The sequence below is a fragment of the Gekko japonicus genome, unplaced genomic scaffold (genome assembly GCF_001447785.1).
Source record: "Gekko japonicus isolate JY-2015 unplaced genomic scaffold, Gekko_japonicus_V1.1 scaffold913, whole genome shotgun sequence".
NCBI classification, from domain to species: domain Eukaryota; kingdom Metazoa; phylum Chordata; class Lepidosauria; order Squamata; family Gekkonidae; genus Gekko; species Gekko japonicus.
This window is the reverse complement of record NW_015175383.1, coordinates 1,325,105-1,344,406: the sequence shown is the minus strand read 5'-3', so window position 1 is coordinate 1,344,406 and position 19,302 is coordinate 1,325,105. Positions and strand designations below refer to the sequence as shown.

The window sequence follows — 19,302 nt, the reverse complement described above, 5'->3', positions numbered from 1 at the left end:
CAGGAAAAGAGCATAGTAGGGGAATGTTAAACAGCCCCATGTACCCCAATAGCAGTCTCCCCCTTTAAATCACAGCCCCACCTCTTGCAAACATTATGGGAGGGGGAGCACTGTTGAAAAAACAAAGGGTGAATGATGGTCGAGCATTTTTAAACATTCCGGTAACTACTTCACAGAGGGGGAACCAGGGACGTGTGGGAGATCTAGCCAAAGCCCCTCCCCTCCCCAAAGTCCACCCTCCTCAAGCTCCACCTCCAAAATCTCCAGGTATTTCTCAAGGTCAGATCCGATGGGATCCAAGGTGGCTGGCTTATATCATTCTTGTTCTGTTTAACCTGTTAGAAATTGTCTTGGAAATAATTTGATTGAAAGACAGGATATATATCAAACTAAGCAAGTATAAATCCCTGATCAATTAATACCTAATACAAGTATGAGATCTTAAGCAAACAAAAACCTTGTGGCATTTTTCAAACGAACAGCATTGCTATGGAATACATCTTTGCAGTCTAGAGCCGCTTCTTCATCAAATGCACGAAGTGGGTTCTCACTCGGCAATTTCCATCCCGCCTTTCTTTTTGCAGCTTTTAGTATAAATGAATCCGCCTAATGGTTGGATACGTGATGCATCTGATGAAGTGAGTTGAGATTTATGGAAATTTATGCTGGAGTAAAGTTTTGTTTTGTTTGCTTTTAAGGCGTCATGGGACACCTGCTTTATTGCGTGAGTAGAGGGAGCTCTTATATTTATTGCTTTGAAACCCAGCGTTTACAAATTGTTTCTCTGCGGGTATGGACTGTAAACAGTTGGACTCCCCCTTCTTTTCCCGGTAGCGCCCCCAAAGCCTTCGATGTGGGGCCAGGATAGGGGATCTAACAATCTAGTTCCTGAGAGCAGCCTTCGTCATGTGGTTCAGTATTTGCCATTCCGGCCGCTTGCCGCCCCCTACCTTCTGCTGGAGAGCCTTTGAACAGGTAACATGAAATTGTTCCCGGGAAGAAACCTTTCCGTCAGAAGACTTTTAGTAAGGAAGTCTCTGTGGCGCAATCGGTTAGCGCGTTCGGCTGTTAACCGAAAGGTTGGTGGTTCGAGCCCACCCAGGGACGTTAATAATTTTAACACCCCCCCGTCAGATTATTGGCATAGGTATAAAACTGAGATTTAAATCAAGAAAATACGTCTTGAGGGTTTTAGGTTGCTTTTTATTTTAACTTAAAAACTTACATTTGGTAAAGGAAGAGTTAATACTAGGAAGAAAAGTGATCCTCGAATAGAAATTTCTGTATTGTCCTAGACGGCTCCGGGCACCCAGTGAAATTTAAAAATACTATCGATGGATAAATAGACTGACAGATGGGCAACTTGAGGCGCTATTTTTCTCCCACGCTTGTTGACAGAGAAAGCTTCCCTCCTACTTCATTATGTAAAAACTGATAAAGTGTTCTCTGCATAGGATGCCAAAAATGATTTTTATTAACATTTTCTAGTATGCAGTTCTAAGCTGCAAAGTGCAGTTTAGTATGCAGAACGCCTGTTCATTGAATCAGCACACAAGAGGCAATTCCAAAGCCTACTGTAAGACTGAAGCCCAGGCTCTCTGTTACAAGCTGAGTTTCCGTAGTGTAGTGGTTATCACGTTCGCCTAACACGCGAAAGGTCCCCGGTTCGAAACCGGGCGGAAACATAGCGAGGTCTATTTTTTAAGTAATAGTAGCTTATTATTCCCGGCTGACTTCAGGGAGCGCAAAATAACGTGCTGGGACACCATGCGCGTTTGCTTCCGAGGTTTTCAACATTTGCACCCTTCCGTTTAGTTACCACGCTGGACTTAAAAAAACCACCCTATTGTTACATTTCGATCAGGACAAAAAAGGAATCAGGTAAGTCTGCTATTTCGGGAAGGTTGTTTGGAATGGCATTTGATCCAGTATTTATTTCCACAGCATGCCAGCAACATCCACTTTGTGACAGCTCTCAAAACATGAGATTTCTTATCCATACAGGAACATGAATGGATCCTTTCTTCCCACTCTGAGAAGCCCACCCCATAAAGGGAAAAGGCTTCAGTTAGTAAAATCCATGTAATTAATGGTAAAGAGACTTGAGACTTACTGGCCCTTTTCCTTTTGTATTCATTACAATAATGCACTGGTTTTAAGCACAGAGCTCCATCATGAACACAATCTAGTATTTATACTGAAAAGTTAAGGTTGTACTTTTTGCATCAGTAAAATTTGTCTTGTGTGGAGAAGACAGTAATATGCAATTCTTTTACAATGAGGGTCTCCTATATTTCAGAATTCACTTGAAATGTTAATACAGTCAGGTTTCTTAGAAGAGATTGGATTTATAGCCATTTCACTCAGCGTCTCAGAGAGGCCCTTCCCTTCCTCTCCCCACAACAGACACCCTGTGAGATAAGTGGGGCTGAGAGTGCTCTGAGAGAACTGTCCTTGAGAGAACAGCTCTGACCGAACTATGGCTTGCCCAAGGTCATCCAGCAGCTGCAAGTGGAGGAATGGGGAATCAAACCCAGTTCTCCCAGATTGGAGTCTGCACACTTAACCACTACACCAAACTAGGGGGGAAAGGCTGTAATTTCCCTAAAGTATTTCAACTGGTAGCGTAATTGGGCATAACAAACCATTTGGTGGTGGTGGGGGGAGAATCCTTCCTGTAAATTGAGCTGCAAGTTATCAAAATAAAACCCACAATATCCAATTTGGCACTGCACATCCTTTGTTCTTACCCTTGAGTCACAGCTGATTTATGACAACCCCTTGGGTTTTCAAGGTAAGAGACCTTCAGGAGTGGTTTGCCATTGCCTGGCTCTGATGCAGAACCAGCGTATTGCTTGATGGTCACCCATCCAAATACTAGTAAGGGCTGACCCTGCTTAGCTTTTGAGATTTCATGAGATCCGGCTAGCCTGGGCTATCCAGGGCAGGACTAATCAACAGCCAGGAAATAATTCCAGAACAGTTCACGTCGGGTAGTTAAAAACCATCTCAGATGGCTTACCTGAAAATAGCATTCCAGGTGGAACTGCCTAATTCACAAATCTATTTTTGTGTGTGGTGGAGGTGGTGGCAATGGACTAATCTGTGTGAACATGGTTTGACAGATCAAACACAGCTGCCCTTGTTGGTCTGGTAATGTATCATAACGCTTTAAAATAACACATATAGGCAGCACTTGCATAAGAAGACTGTGGGCGAAATTGTCTGATGGGGGGAAAAGGAGACTGGTTGCTTCTCAAAGCAGCGGTTATTAATGAAGAAGCTACATTGCACTGTAGGATCCTTCTCTCACAGATCATGAAAACAACTTTCTTGTTCTTAAGACTGACACACCAAGGGCAAACATTGTTTAACATGCCTTAAAACTCGTGGGCTGCTGGAATCACTGATTTAGTGTAACAATCTCAGGAGTGGTGGCAGCTTCCTTTCCAGCACTGCTCAGCCCTGACCTCATAATTCATCTTGGACTACAATAAAGGACTTACCTTCAACCCAAACAAGCAGGCAGTCAAGTTGTTCTCCTACAGTAATACACATTTCTGTAATTACTCGTTTAAATAAAATTCACACTCCTGCAAGGCAATACGAGGAGCAGGACCTGCACCCCCCAGTAATCCCCCCCCAAAAAAACCTAACCCATCAAGTGATAAAAAGAACAGACTGGCATTAGAGAGAAACTTACAGTGCAACCCTTAGCAGGGCTCCACCCTTCTAAGTGCATTGCCATCAATGGGCTTAGAATATAGCTCTTAGGAGGGCCCCAGCTTGCTCAGCGATTTGTCCGGTAATTTGGGTTCTATTTAGTAGGTTCTGTTGTCTAGTACTTCTTCAAGTCTTAGATGTATTACAAATGTAGCAGTATTGGCTGCTCATAAACAGTGGAGAATCATCATTGCTAGAGAATTTGGGGGGGGGGGGGTTAGACTCTTGACCAGGATCAAGCATCTATCTACTCAAAGACTTCGACAGCCAAATCTCATCTGTTCTGAGTCTATAGTAATCAAAGGTATACTACCTTTGAATACGGATGTTCCCTTTTTAACTGACATGATGAGCAGCCATACAGATACCTTTTTCTAATAGTATAACACTTTTAAAAAGAGGTGTCACTTGTGGCAATCATATATGGCATAACAATTCATTATAAATGGCATCAAATATACTGGTCTGCTCGTCAGCCAATACATTTAATCAGATGACCCCAAATTCTCTTGTTTTGAGAGAATGGGAGAGGGTAGACTTCATTCAGTAGCCACACTTTCCCTTTACCCTCTACCAAGTTATTCCTCAATGCCTTTTCACCTAAGGCGCATTTCCTTTGCAGAACTTCCAGTGTAAAAATAAAATGTGTATCTCATTATGCATGAATATATGAACACCGATTTTGTTGCAATTACATTCCAATCGATTTTTCCTTAGGAAGCCTGTTCTTCAACATATTCATTTATATTCAGTAGTTCTACCCTTAATTATGCTTTCCAGCCATTTATTGAGAGAAATCAGGCTGCCAGGTTACTCCTCTCCCCCACAGTATTTTAATATATATATATATATTTTAAGTGTTACATTAAACACCTGCTGATTTTGTGAAAACATGGTGTTTTTTCTGGATAGCTATTTTGAGAGCTCAGCTGCTGAAGATTTAAGTTCTTTAAAGAGCAATCCTAAGAAGGTTTAGTCAATGGGGTTGCTCCCAGTAAACTGTTCTTTGGAAAGCACGTGCTAAATGCCATTCAGCCCTCGTGCCTTTTTATTGATCATTATATTTATTTAAATGAACATGGCCCACCTTCCTCCACACTAGGCCCATAAAACATCTTGGAATACCACTTTTCCCTATAATTAGAGAATGAAATGAGAATTTAGCACAAATCTAGAACTGGTCTAAGATCTTCATAGTTTACCAAATAGAGGTCACAAAAGTGTAGTTAAATGTTCCGAATAACACGTTTAGAAGGATTAAAAAACTCCACTTTATTAAGAATAAAACATCTCACAAGCTTTCAGAGTTTAAATATTCAAGTAGAACCATAGGCAAATTAATGATGCTTTGCTTCAAAGCCAATTAATGGGAAAATCTGAAATTGTTAAAACACAATTCACTAAATTAACAGACTTTCATCAAAATGATGTATAACTTCATCACTATCTATTATTGAATTCAGCTCTGAACTGGGGAACTCTTTGAGAATATCATGTTTTGTTGGACTCTCGAAGTAAAATTTATTCATGGGTGATTCGTTTACCAGGATATCTGGAGGACCCCCACGTAAACCTTCCTTTTCAGGAATGTAGTAATTGTGGTTTAAGTACTCTGCACACTCAGCTTTCTCGCTAGATACTGGAGATTCTATCGTGCAAACACCCATTTCTAGATATTTACATTCTTCTTCTGCTGGAAGCTCTGGAGAAGCAAGAGTGGTAGCAGGAGAAAGCAGCTCAGATATAATATCATCGCTGCTGCACTGGGACGTAGTGGTGTCCGGAGATATCACAGATTTGCCATCTTCAGCCTCAATGTGGTGCTGCAGCTCCCTTAACAAGTTCTGCAGAGAATAGTTTTCCTCCTGGGATCCAAGCTGTGACTGCTCCTTCATGCTTTTCTTGGGAGAACTTTTGTTTCGCACCTGGGTGTTTACCGGCTTCTCCAGCAAAGCAAGCTTCTTATTTTTACACAGTTTACGAAACTGGATACGCAACTGACGTGCTGTGTAAGAGTTTGACTTCTCACCATTCTCCGCTGCTGTCAAGTTTTTATTCCCACTGTGATTTTGTTTGGGCTGAACCTGTTTATCCAACATAGAAGTAACTGGGATCTTGCTTACAGTTCCTTCACCTCGAAAGGTTTGTTTCTCTATAGGGTGGCTTGCAACAAGGGAACTGGCAGAGGGTAATGAAGGAAATGCTCTCTTTTCTAACTTCTTAAGCTTTCTTTCCGAATGCTTAGGTAAGAAGCCACCAAAGTGGGATGGCCCCTTAATTAGTGGGTTTGCTATAATTTCTTTCTGCAGAGGCTTTTGAGAACTCTCTGTTCTATTATTAGTTAAGAAACTTTTAGGCATAAAAGGATTTTGTTCATGGAGACCCTTCACCCAACTTGTTATAAATGGTTTTGTTTTTTTCTGACTGGGTAACCATGAGGAACGCTTTGGAGCAGCAATCTGGGAATTGGCTGTCACTACTCTTGTATGCTGCAGAGCATTAGGTGTTTCCTGTGCACTAGTCAGTGATGTTGTTCTGCTGATATTGCTCCGTAGCTTTTCTCGGCCCGAGCCACTGCTCGCTTGAACAGGATTTGCGTTATTCTGAGCTAATGTTGTTTGTACTGGTAAGGTTTTTGGTGAGTAATTGCTTGGAGAAAGTGCTGGCATAACAAATGTACTTGCATTGTTTGGTCGTCCTCCATGCAAGGAAGCACGGGGATTTTCTGACAACGGAGACACTGAAACCCTACCTGGATCCTGCTGCTGCAACATTTCAGCTACTGGGCAGCTCTCTGTTACACTGGTGTCTTCCAGTGATTTACCGTTGGAGTCAAGTGTAATGTTTACAAGAGTCAATGTTATCTCATCATCATCTTTCAGGTTTTCAAACCCCCAAAGCAGATTACTTTTGTCATTGCCAACTACATTTTGTGTGTCACTGAAATGAGCATTTGAGAGGTCCTCTTTAGGGCAAAGTAAAGGAGTATCATCTGTAGCCTCCTCATCTAGTTGTTTCCCTGGAGAGTTTGTCTCTGCTTTCTGAAGGGGAACTTCCCTAGCTCCACCTTTTTGCAACTGCAAATTCAGTTCCTTTGTCACTTGTGGTGGCTTTCTTTCCCAGATGACAATGTGAACTTCAGAGGGAGGCACTCCAAATCTTTCATGTTTACTGCAGTAAGAACCCTTTAAGTCATCACACTCAAGCCATGTTCCTGAAGAAAAATAAGAGAAAGAGTTTGGAAACGCAGGATACAAAATTCCCCATCTTTTAATTACAAAGGCCGTAAACTTTCAACACTTCCTAGTGTGGGAAAGTATTGTGGAAGCTAGCCTCGCAAGCATATTCACAAGGATTATGAGTCAAAAATTCTTCTTTCCTAGCCTGTCCACCCACACCACCTGAGACATACTTTGGGGGGGGGGGGGGAAAGAAGAACTCAGCTCTTGGTGGGAATGTTCTCCCTCAACTTGTATGTGTATACCTATGCCAATAAAGGCTTGTCAAATGTAATGTTCTCCCTCAACTATATAAGAATCCTGGCCTGCAAAAAGGACTTTGTGAGACCTGCCCTGCCTGAAATGTGGTATACCAGAGAGATTGTTAAAACTGTTGACTCTATTACATTGTATCATAGTGTGTGACTTAAAAAGCAAACCTGCTTGGCAGGAGGAAGGCAGGGAAGAGCATTTTAGAAATAATGAAATACAAATCTACTGTAAGCATTTATTCAGCCACCACAGAATTTAATTCTATGCAACAACAGATGTCAAAAGCTCAGCCCATTTTCTCTTATAAACTAGTGGTGCTTACTTCCTCCAAGGGAAGTAGCCTTAAGGAGAAAGCTTTGCTGTCACAGGGACAGTCACTGCTGGGCAGACAGCAGCCTGAAAGAACAACTGCGACCCTCAAAACAGCTCTGGCTCTGTATGTGAAAACAAGTTTATGCTAAGGTTGCTCCATGAGACTGCACTCCCAAAAACACAACAACACAGAGGCCCTGCTTTTTTGAGAGTGAATGTATTAAAACCCTTGTCTAGAGTGGCACACCATGGGGTTGCAAGGATGTGGTGATACAGAACACCCACCTCAGAGCCGGAACCTACAACGGCCAGCCCCTTTGATGCCATTGTTGTGGGAGGCTCCCTGACCCCTTTGGGACAGGAGGGGAAAGGAAATGAACATAAGCATTGCAGAACTAGAGTAAATCATTATGTACACTAAAAGAGAAGGGTGTGTGGGTTCTCAGTTGCCCATAATACAATAATATTAGCAAGTCCTACGGGTTCTCATTCTCTTACTATGGGAAAGTCTGGGAGCTGGTGGCCAGTATTAGTATGTGTATAAAAAGGGCAAAGGTTTGAACAAAATGCACTGAATTACCATCTGAGTTAAAGATCCACGCCACAAAGTGCTTTGACTTCTGCAGATACTGAAGCACAGCTGTTATCCGATATGAATCCTCTTCAAACTGAAATGAATAGGTCATCAGGTCATTATGAGGCAAGCCTTCGACAAAGTGCATCATAAGTACTGAGGGGATCCTGCCACGAAAGACAGAACAGACAGCAGTTTTAGAATTAAATAATTCATATTATGAACGTAGATTAACAGCTTTGTGTATCACTGCTCACAAATGCTTTACAAAAATCTCGGAAAGTTTTACACCAATAATACAACATTGCTGGAGAGAGTCTGCGATTTGATAGTCCGATAGTATATGTTGACACTGGAGGGTTTTTTTGTGTGAAAGAGACACCTTTGTGACGGGAAATGCTTGCCTTTTAGGTATTTTATTTATTTATTTTATATACCGCCCTCCTCGCAGGTGGGCTCAGGGTGGTTTACAACGACCTTAATATAATACCATTAAAACAACCATTAAAAGACAATTTAAAACAATAAAACCGTAAAATACCATGCAAACAAGTTAGTTCCGATGCCAATCAGATAATTTAGAATTCAGCAGTACCCCGATATTGGGATCCAGGCCGCAGGAGGGGAGATAGCTAGGAGGGAAGAAGGACATCCGCCACCTCAACCAAAGGCCCGGTAGAAGAGCTCTGTTTTACAGGCCCTGCGGGACTGTAATAGATCCCACAGGGCCCTGATCTCATATGGGAGCTCATTCCACCCGGTGGGGGCCAGGGCCAAAAAAGCTCTGCCCCCAGTCGAAGCTAGTTGGATGTCACTGGGGCCGGGGAGATCTAGAAGATGTTGATTTGTGGACCTCAGTGTCCTCCAGAGCTCATATGGGGAGAGGTGGTCTCGAAGGTATGCTGGCCCCTGGCTATATAGGGCTTTAAAGGTAAGCACCAGCACCCTGAAACAGATCCAGAATGTGACAGGCAGCCTGTGCAGTCTGCACAGCACTGGGTGGATATGAGCCCACACAGGTGTTGCTGTCAACACTCGTGCTGCCACGTTCTACACTAACATCAACTTCTGGTGCAAGGTCAAGGGCAGCCCCACATAGAGACAGTTATAATAATCCAGTCTGGAAGTGACCATAGCGTGGGTCACTGTAGCTAGGTCCCGGGGGGTGAGATATGGGGCCAGCTGCCTGATCTGGCTCAGATGAAAAAAGGCAGACCTGGCAGTGGCGGTGACCTGGGCCTCCATAGAAAGGGAGGCATCCAGGAACACCCCCCAGTCTCTTCATCCTTGACGCTGGCACCCATGGAGCCCCATCAAAGGCTGGGAGCCTCATTCCCTGACTCCGTCCCCCGCGACTCAGGTACAGGGTTTAGCTTGGATGGGTTTAGCTTATTAAGGATACTTGCATATCCTGCATGACCCCAGAGACAATCAGGACCCAGGGAAGATGACGAAGTATTAAATGAAGTGACACACAATTAAAACAGGTAATTAAAAAAGGAAAACAGTTAAAGCAGTGAAGCCAAGGCCGATTCAAGATGCCTCACAGGAACTTTTAAATCATTTAAAAATTTTACTTCATTTATACCCCACCTCTCTTCAATGGGGACCTAAACAGGCTTATGTCATTCTCCTGTCTTTCACTGTAACCTCCCAACAACCCTGTGAGGTAGGCTGGGCTGAGAAATGTGACTGACCCAAGGTTATCCAGCCAGCTTCCATAGCTGAATGAGGATATGAAAATGGAACACTCTAGATCCTAGACCAACACCCTAGCCACTACACTGTGCTGGCTCTTGCTGGCTCACCAGAAGGTTCCAAGAGTAGCTGCCTGCCTAAGTCCTTCTGGGAGGCTATTGTGTAACAGAAGAGGTTTGGTCTGGGCCACTGTATCCCATATCCTCAAGAGTACGGGGACTTCTAGGAGTTTTTTGAAGTGCATAATTGCCTTTACACAAGAATTCTACCGAACCAGCCATGAGTGGTGCTCTGGTCATGAACCAAAAGCTTTCCACTTTCTCCTCCCTCTGCAGCAAACAGCACCTCCCCAAAAGAAATCATTCTCTCTCCCCAGACAGCACTTGGCACACATGGTGTGGGGACAGACAGAGTGTGTGTGTGTGTGTGTGAGAGAGAGAGAGAGAGTGATTGAGTGAACTGGAAAAGAAGCCCAAACCACCAGTTATAACCTGTAATGGTAACTGCTGATTAATTGCCAATCCTTGATACAGTTTTGCTCATTTCAGAATTTAAACAGGAGTCACACTTACTTTTCCAGAACCATTTTTCTTCTCTGAGTTCTGTGATTACAGTTATTGCAAGGAGCAACATGAACAGCATTCAACGGATGCCATTCTGGGATTATATTTGTAAACGTTGTTAAGGTCTTCTGACACCTGAAATAAAGAAAACAAAGAGTTACTCCACAGCTGTAGAAATATTTCTTGTAAAGCAAAGTATCAACATTAACTTGGGATGGTCAGAAGAGCCACCACATTGAACAGTTCAAATGCAGACTTGATCTGCTATCTGGTGTGATTTGATAGACCAAAATCAATTGCAAATTCCTTCTGAGGCTGCCTATAATCTATCATTCTTGGCTTTATCCCTTTTAGGAATTGTCACAAAATGCAGCAGTGTTCTTCCACTCACCACCTATATTCACTGCAGTTGCTCTGGACAGGAAAAACAGATTATGTTACAGAAGATTACAGTAGGGTTACCAACCACAAACCCAGCATTCTCCCAGAATTACAACTGATAGCCAGACTACAGAGTTCAGGTCCCCTGGAGGAAATACCAGCTCTGGAAAGTGACATCACATTGCCACTGAGCTCCTTCCCTAAACTCCATCCTCCCAGGCACCACTGCCAAATCTCCAAGAATTTCCCAAACTAGAATTGGCAACCCTAGATTACAGTGAGATAATGTACATGAGATACTTCAGAAGTGCTATATAATTTCTAGCCTAACGTATGCCTCATTACAACAACAGGCCTTTTCCCCCTCCTTAGGTAATTGGTCAGATTCCTGTACAAGATGCTTTTAAACCTTTAATATTAATGTTTTAATAAATACTAAATATCTAATATTTTAATAAATACAGAGTATCCCTCACTTTGATAGCCCAGCCTAGCCCGATCTTGTCAGACCTTAGGAGCTAAGCAGGGTTGGCCCCGGTCAGTATTTGGAAGGGAGACCACCAAGGAATACCAGGGTTGTGATGCAGAGTCGGGCAATGGTAAACCACCTCCGAATGCCTTTTGCCTTGAAAACCCTACAGGGTTGCCATGAATTGACTGTGACTTGACAGCAAAAGAAAAAGTTGTATAAATGCTAATTGTTTGAATTATAGTATATTGGAGCACTTCACTGAAGCACCTGAATTCCATGAGGACTCAGCAGCACTGGAAAAAGGCAGGGACAAAAAACTCCTTTGTGCTAGGAATCTGATTCGCAAGGTGGTTCAGCTACTTCCACCCATCTTGGGATCTTTGCAAAGAATGGACAGCATGAGGGCAGCTGCTTCAAAAATACCCAAAGCCTGTAGGTAAATAGCTCCCCCCCCAACCGACATAACTCTTGCAGGGGTGAATGACATGTGTAACTTTCTGATGCTTGAAACTCCTTGTACAGCTGATAACTTGACTCAATATGCGAGGCTTGCTTCTCCAGCTGAAAACAGAAGCATCAAAAGATACCCAGGGCTGTGTGCTGGCTTCTCCCATTCACACACACATCCACAGAGTAAATCTTATCTAGCACAAGTGGAGTGGCACTTTTGGCTTCCCCCCCTTTCCTCTGCAGTGCTCCTAAATCATGCCACAGTTCATGGACCCCTGGGAAAGAGAACAAAGGCAAAACTGGAGGTCTGCAGTGGAGGAGGGACTTGGCAAAAAACTGCCTTCCTCTTATGTGCTGGTGGAAGTCTCTTGCAGTCTAGGTGCGCTGGCTCTTTAGACTGACAAATGGCTATCGACAGAGGGTTCAAGAGAGGAGATCTTAAGTTCCAAGGCTTGAGGGAAGCCAAGGAATAAAATCATGCAGAATGGGGTGTGGCCAAAAGCTTATTTTATGTTCAGTGACCTTACAGTTTTAGAGATTCTTATATTTTGTAGCGTTTTATCATGCAGCATCTTACTTTAGACTGCGTGCAATTATAACCCATCAACATGATAAAATCCTGATAGACAATACTGAAATATCAGCATTTCTTGGAGCTAGCTCCTACAACGAACACAGAACTTCATGCTAAGCTCTGAAATGCTCTGCAAGCTAAGTGAAGACACTGAACATCCTCATTAATCCTGTATGTACTCAGTTCACCAAAGAAAAGAAAATCCACACTGCCATGAATATTAACATTTCATCACTGTACTAATGAAGGAGGGGGAAAACAAATCTTGTGCAAAAACTCACCTGTCATTGACTTGGTGGCCACACTGTAAACATTCAAACTTCCATGAAAATGAATGAAGAAAGAGTTTCTCTATTTGAGGATCATTCTGTAAAAGTAGTGGGAACGCAAATACTGGGGTTTCCTCCTTACCTATGAAGGGAAAAGTACAGCAATACAAGCATCCTACATAAGGTAATATTATACAATGTTACTCTGTCAAAGTCAACCTAAAACCAAGTGTTATTTACTAATACACTGCCACACTGCAAGGTAGAGTTTATGAATGATGAACTGACGGCAGGATTATTCAAAGCCTCATGCTCCTGATATATAGTAGATAGAGGGGGAGTGTGTGCTCTTTAAGTAATCAATTGCACAAAAAACCCAGCTAAAAATGCTCAGTGCATTAGATCACTGTAACCAGAATCTTAACTGAAGCTAATAACAATGAAAAGTGCTTTCCAGCTAATGGACACACCAAAGAGAAACAGCAAGAAAGCGCTGTACTGTTTTGGCACATAACTCTCGAGGAATGGTTCTCTCTAGACTCATAAATATTTTTAAAGGGAACTAGAGAAAAAGGAAATGTACCAGTCTGAAAAAAGAAGACTGAAAAAAGGCGGATTAGTGTACTATCACATATTTGGAAATGCAATTACATAGTACCTAAATGTACAATCTAACCAGCAGAGAGCGCTGGTAATGTGACTTATAACTGAATAGAGGCCCCCCACCCTCTATTCCAGAGCCCCCCCCAATGGCCCTCTTCCTGGAACTCTCCACCACACCCCTCTGTGACTATATCCATGGCTGAGGAAGGCAGCTTGATCACCAGCTCTACATTGTTTTCCTTATTCTGTCCAAAGTCATCTACCTGACCCATCCCTCCCACCGCTCCCACACTCTCGGAGTGGTCAGATACTTCCTCCTGTCAATCAGGGTCTCCTGCCACACCCCAAGACTCATAGTCTCAAACTCTACTATGCACAGTGAATGAAGGAACTTTTCAGCCAAGTAGAAAGTGCCTCACTAAAAGTTCCCTTTCATAGGCTAGGATTTAATAGAATCTTTGGCTTCAAAGCATTCTTGAACTCCTTTTTTACTGTTGCAGCACACTGGGTTGGCACTTTCATTGAGCTATCCACTATGACCCCAAGATCTTTTCCCCTCTCAGTCTCAGCAAGTTCAGACCCCATTAACCTATACTAGAAGTTGGAATTTTTTTGCCCCAGTGTGCATCACCTTGCACTTACCAACGTGGAACTTCATTTTCCACATTGTTGCCCACTCACCCAGTTTGTGGAGGCCCTCTTCACAACCAGCCTTGGTTTTCACTATCCTGAATAATTCTGTCTCATCTGCGAACCTGGCCACTACACTACTCACCTCAAGGTCCAGATCATTTATGAATAAATAGCACAGCCCCAATACCGATTGTTGTGGGACCCCATTACTTACTTCCCTCCATTGTGAAAACTGTTAATTGATTCCTACTCTTTCCTTCCTGTCATTTAGCCAGTTTTTAATCCATAAGAGAACCCATCCTCTTATCCCTATTGTGCAAATGCCCTCATAAACCTGGCTCACAAGGATCCCAGAATTGTATGAATAATTTGCATAGTACCAGGGATAAGAACAGAGATGAGAATTGCTTTTGAAGACAGTACATTTGACCTGTGGATTTCATTAAGGCCCTGCACTTCCACTAGAATTATATTCTGCTTCCTTGCCTAATAGCAGGGAACAGCAGCACTGATCCAAATTAACGCTGATTCTGTGCTCATAAACAGGGGCACTCCCTCTTGATGTGACAGTCCTCCAAGAAGACCTCTCCTGAGGTCAGAGTGGCTCTCCAGAAAAGCAGCCGATAAGCCATAAGGGGATACATCTCAGATAGTTTCATGCTATCTCCTCAGGCCAGCGTTCTGTCCTGTGAGCTAAGGGGGGCAGAACACAGTGACACTGGATAAACATATGGAGCAGAGGTCCATCAGTGGCTATATGGAGCAGAGGTTTTAACTGATTTTATATTGTTGGGGTTTTAACTGGTTTTATATTGGCGTTGCCACTATTGTAAGCCGCCCTGAGCCCGCATTGCGGGGAGGGCGGGGTATAAATCGAATAAAATAAATAAATAAATAAATAAATATTAACCACAAGGTATATGTAGGAACTCTCGGTCTGGGGTAAGTGATGCTCTGTATTGAGCCAGTCTGCACCGGCAAGGCAGGATACAAACTGAAAATAATAAATATAATATTCTTGGTGCTTTGGGGGGGGGCAACAGTGGGAGGGCTTCAAGTGTCCTGGTCCCAGTGGTGGACCTCCTGATGGCACCTGGTATTTCCGGCCACTGTGTGACAGTGTTGGACTGGATGGGCCACTGGCCTGATCCAACATTGGCTTCTCTTATGTTATGCAGCATCTGATGCCACAACATCACTTCTGGTTACTGCCTAAAAGGGGCAATACCCTAGGAATTTCTCAGAATTTCTATGGTAAAAATTCCTGGAGCTTCACGATATGTCACTTCCAGTTATGTAACTGGAAGAGATGCTGCGGTGTCCTGAAAATGCTGCCTTTCCCCTTGCCCTGGAAGTAGGAGGTCTCTCACATAGCAGGAGAACTGACAATCCTAATGGCAACAGCTTATAAAGCCCAAAATTAAGACTGATTGCCCCTGAAGTTACTTACCCAATGTACATTTAAGTCGAGGCTGAAGTTGTTCAAAAACTGTATTTCTGATTTCATTAAGGTGCGATTCAGCTCTTGACAGAACATCTCCAGGAGCCTCTGAAATGAGTTCACCTGTGTGAAGTAATTCTGATCAATCAACACAAGGCTCTCCAAGACTGGCCTTTTTCTAACTTGTACCATTAATCCCTGTATACTACTGAAATGAACTTGTAGCACTCATTTTGCAGTGTACAGTCATGCAAACAAGCATATTGCAGATATCACCCACCTTCAAATCACCTAACCAAAGTTTAGCTGCACAAACCATTCAATTAGCTAGTGCCTTTGGCCACAGCCAATCCTGAGGTCTTGTTCTCCTACAGTGACTTTCAAACTGTTCTCTGGAGAATCTTGGGGTTCCCCTAGTAATATTGGCAAGTCCAGACATATGTTCCTGAAAAAACAGCATACCATCACCACTCATCTTTCCTTGCAACATTCAGCCAGAGGGAAGTGCTGAGTATATTTTAGGGTGCACTTTCCTGGGGACAACAGCAATGTCTGGTTAACACTCCACCTGAACCATGCACGTGTTCTGGAACGTTCTTCCAGATCCAACCTAATGTGCTGGGAGTACTGTGGCAAATGTCTAAGGGTTCCTTAACAGACAAACCAATGTAAAAAATGTTCCCTGAAGGTACAACCCTTGAAACCCACTGCTTTTGTGCATCAAACTCCATGCAAGTAACTGAACTAGTTCAGTGATATTGCTGCACTGCACAGGTAGGGGAGGCTGATTTAGCCTTCATATAACTGCTGCTTACATGCCAACCATGGGTAAAGTAACATCATCAGAAGCTAAGGAACTATCAAGTCATCAAGCTCTTGTTTGGGTACAAGGAGCTTATGAAAGTGGAAATGAGAACTTCGGTGAAAATTGTTAACTAGCAAGCAATAGAGGGTTGGTTTTGGGGTTGTTGTGTTTTTTGCAAAGGGTGTTTTACAGTCCTAAATTGACAGCTGATCAGATTGATAGCTTGCAAAATTGATAGTTGAACTGTGTTCTAGCCTTGAAATGACAGCATATGTACCCAAACACATAAATTCGTTGTTGAGGGAGGGGAAGAGAATGAGAATGCAGAGCCAGGATCAACAGTATTATGAATAATATAAATTATTTGTATTTTAGAGGCTTAGATTTCTGTGCATCTAAATGGTTTCATGTGAACACAAAATTACTTTATATAGCAAAAGGGGAAAAAAACTGTGTCTGGGTTACCTCTTTGGCAATTATTCACAAGTGCAGTTGCTTGGTTGTACACTGCGAGCAGTCTGTGGATTACTGATAAATTTTCTGAGACAGATCTTGTCAAAATTATTTTCAGTGTTTCTAAATGCACTAGTACTGACAGAATGCAATCTAACCAGCAGAGAGCATGTACATTCCTCCACTGAAGCCACCTGGGCTCTGACAGGAACGTGTTGCCTTGATGCAAAATTTTAGACACCGATGAACAAGGTTCAGAATTTGATAACACCTGTTTCTGCACAATTAATGTATCTGGTGAATGTTCTTGCGCTTCCATTTCCTGCTGTGCAGATTCCGTTGCATTATTAAAATTAGGCTGAGTGGCTGATGAAAAATCAGGTTGTCTTGAATGAGTTCCAAACAGATTCTCTCCATTATACCTGGGAGCAAGATCAGGTTTTGAGGCAGATTTAGGAGTGGTTACCAAGCTTGTTTCAAAGAACTTTCTTTTCCTGCAAGTGACCTGAGATGAATAATCTTTTGGATCAATAGGAACTATAATGTTACTTAGCGATCCAAATCCCAGAGGGTAGATGCACTGCAAGAAAAAGAGAGAGAGTATCTAAATGCAAGATATTAGAACAGCAATTAATGAGCTATATGAATGACCAATTATATACAGAATTCACAGCTATAAGAATTAAGCATCCAATTAAAAACAAACAATCTTTATAGGTTTTTTAATGATCTCAGAGGTATTTTTTTTACACTGAGAAGTCAGGAAACAAGTTGATACTAGTCAATCACACCATATATCGATTATCTGATATCCAACCCCCCTATAGAGCCAAAGCTGCTACTATGGAGGATGATGATCTCTACTCAAGAATGTATGGCTTTTTTCTTGCCTCTAGTTTTTGGAGGTGGAGGATATTAAGTTATCATCTAAACGCTATTTTTCTGAGCATTGCTAGGCTCGTAAATGTTTATCCTTTCATTTTTGTGCTTGAGAAATACGAAAAGAAATTCCTAGCTTCATCTACCAGAACTGGATTAAACAGTCAATAGGCTATGCTACTTAGGGTCTCACAGTCTGTTCCTTTCCATGGATTAACCTAGCTTTTCTCTCATAGGTATTGCAAGTTTGTACACAGGCTCATCTCCCCAAGCCCATACGAGTGCTGTGGCTAGGAACTGCAGAGGCCCTCCCTTCTCCTTTTTTCACAGGTTGGTAGGATAAAAGGTAAGAAAAAGTTAGGATCTGACAAGCCTATTTTCCCATTTTTAGGATTCTGAAGCACTGACATTCCAGAAAACGGCTTCCCCTCTTCTTTCAGGGTCTTGCAGGCCTCTTTTCAGTCACATGACACAAAGGCACTAGCAGACAGGAGTCTAGCACCAGTGCGTACGCATTCACAAACAGATGAGGAACTTATTTAATGTAAACATTTATGTCCTGCACTCTCATCCATTCAACCACACTTAGTTTCCCAAGGCAGTATACTTTAAAATTATCATCAATCAACAGCTGAAAATAGAACGTTAACTTTTTTATAACCATCACCATTGTAAACAGAACAAGCTGCACAAACTATCTCAAAACTAGATAGTTGGCTAAGTAGTGTGCTTGTGTGAACAGATGGTTTATCTGTAAGTGTGCAAGTGAAACTCTCTGAATGAATGTGCATCTGTAAACAGAAGTGGACTCAAACAGCAGGTGTGTAAATCAGTCCAGCAGAAAGGAGTTGTCAAAGAATTATTTAACGTAAGGACCTATGTTCTCAGATTTGGTATTAGTATGTCCACATCTAAAATATTCAGGCGAAAACCTTCAGATAGAATTGAGCTACCCAAGCCATGCCAACATACCTGAGGATTTTCACAAAAGAGAACAGACTCTTGAAAATTGATGCGATATGTTTGTAAAACCTGCATCAGACCTTTCTTTTTGCAAAGGGGGCAGTGTCCACCTGGGATTATTTCAGCAGACTTTGAGTCCTAAAATGATGTAAAATATACATTAAATGTTTTATTGTGGAGAGGTCAAACAAAACCTTGCACAATGACTTTCATATCATGTAAGTCATTTATGCATCTCAGAGTTAAACTAGACAGCATAAAAACAAAACAAACTACAGAGGAAAGATATTTGAGCAAACGATATAGTAATTTGGTTTTTATGTTGACTGAGTGTTCATTTAATTTCCACCAAAAAACCAAGCTTTACTATCATCCTGAACTCTACAATATACCCAGCATTAGATAAAACACCTCCATAAACAGTAAATCTTTCGCCATTTTAATAGATTTCCGTGGAAAAATAATTTTACAATTTTTTAAAAATAAAGGCCAAATAATAAAAGTACACTGATAGAAAGAAAAAATCTCCCAACATTGAGGAGGGGAAAAAAAGAACTTTGCACAATGTGAAAGAGAACTGAACTGACTTTTCCCAAATACCCCACCATGTGGAGTGCAGGTGCCCCTATACCAGCCACTTGCAAACCATTTCCAATCTTCTGGTAATCCATCATTCAGAGGAACTGGCTAAATTATCATGTCACTTGTAACATTTTCAAGTCTTAAGGAGTTTTTCCATATAGCCTGAAAAATAAGAAGTGAACAGAAAAAGTTATATAAGCATTCCAATCAATCCCAATTTTTAGAAAGCACATTAATGAAGAAAGGGGCGGGAGGGGAAGAGGAGGAAGAGGATGGCATTTGAGTCAAGATGAGGAAAGTGTGCACAACAGCAAGAGGGACAGGTGCAACAGCCATAATCACCACCACCACAAGAATATATAGCAATGAACTGGACATTCGTATTTGCTAACAGGAGACTAGATTCTAGTCCCAGTATATCCTGAATATTTTTTTT

At 42.2% G+C, this 19,302-nt stretch overlaps 1 protein-coding gene and 2 non-coding genes across 3 annotated transcripts; 2 read left to right on the top strand and 1 right to left on the bottom strand.

Annotated features, from left to right (window-relative positions):
* The first annotated feature begins 1,033 nt into the window (after window positions 1-1,033).
* On the top strand, window positions 1,034-1,107 carry TRNAN-GUU. Its single transcript has one exon. It is a non-coding gene; the product is annotated as a tRNA-Asn (tRNA).
* Window positions 1,108-1,612: 505 nt separating this feature from the next.
* On the top strand, window positions 1,613-1,685 carry TRNAV-AAC. The gene has a single exon. It is a non-coding gene; the product is annotated as a tRNA-Val (tRNA).
* A 3,390-nt stretch (window positions 1,686-5,075) lies between these two features.
* On the bottom strand, window positions 5,076-19,028 carry USPL1 (ubiquitin specific peptidase like 1). The gene is made up of 8 exons (XM_015425596.1): window positions 18,872-19,028; window positions 18,294-18,422; window positions 16,455-17,022; window positions 15,194-15,307; window positions 12,520-12,649; window positions 10,371-10,496; window positions 8,107-8,267; window positions 5,076-6,937 (listed from the first exon to the last, which is right to left on the bottom strand). The coding sequence occupies exons 1-8, from the start codon at window positions 18,956-18,958 to the stop codon at window positions 5,124-5,126; spliced, it is 3,129 nt and encodes a 1,042-aa protein (XP_015281082.1). The 5' UTR covers window positions 18,959-19,028; the 3' UTR covers window positions 5,076-5,123.
* Between the last annotated feature and the right edge of the window lie 274 nt (window positions 19,029-19,302).

What these genes read in the sequence shown, in the direction of transcription:
- USPL1 (XM_015425596.1), bottom strand. Translation starts at nt 18,958, where the DNA reads ATGATGGATTACCAGAAGATTGGAAATGGTTTGCAAGTGGCTGGTATA. An exon ending in GGCCACCAAGTCAATGACAG is followed by an intron (nt 10,497 to 12,519) that starts GTGAGTTTTTGC and finishes TCTTTATTTCAG; the next exon opens with GTGTCAGAAGACCTTAACAA. An exon ending in AGAAAAATGGTTCTGGAAAA is followed by an intron (nt 8,268 to 10,370) that starts GTAAGTGTGACT and finishes CTTTCGTGGCAG; the next exon opens with GATCCCCTCAGTACTTATGA.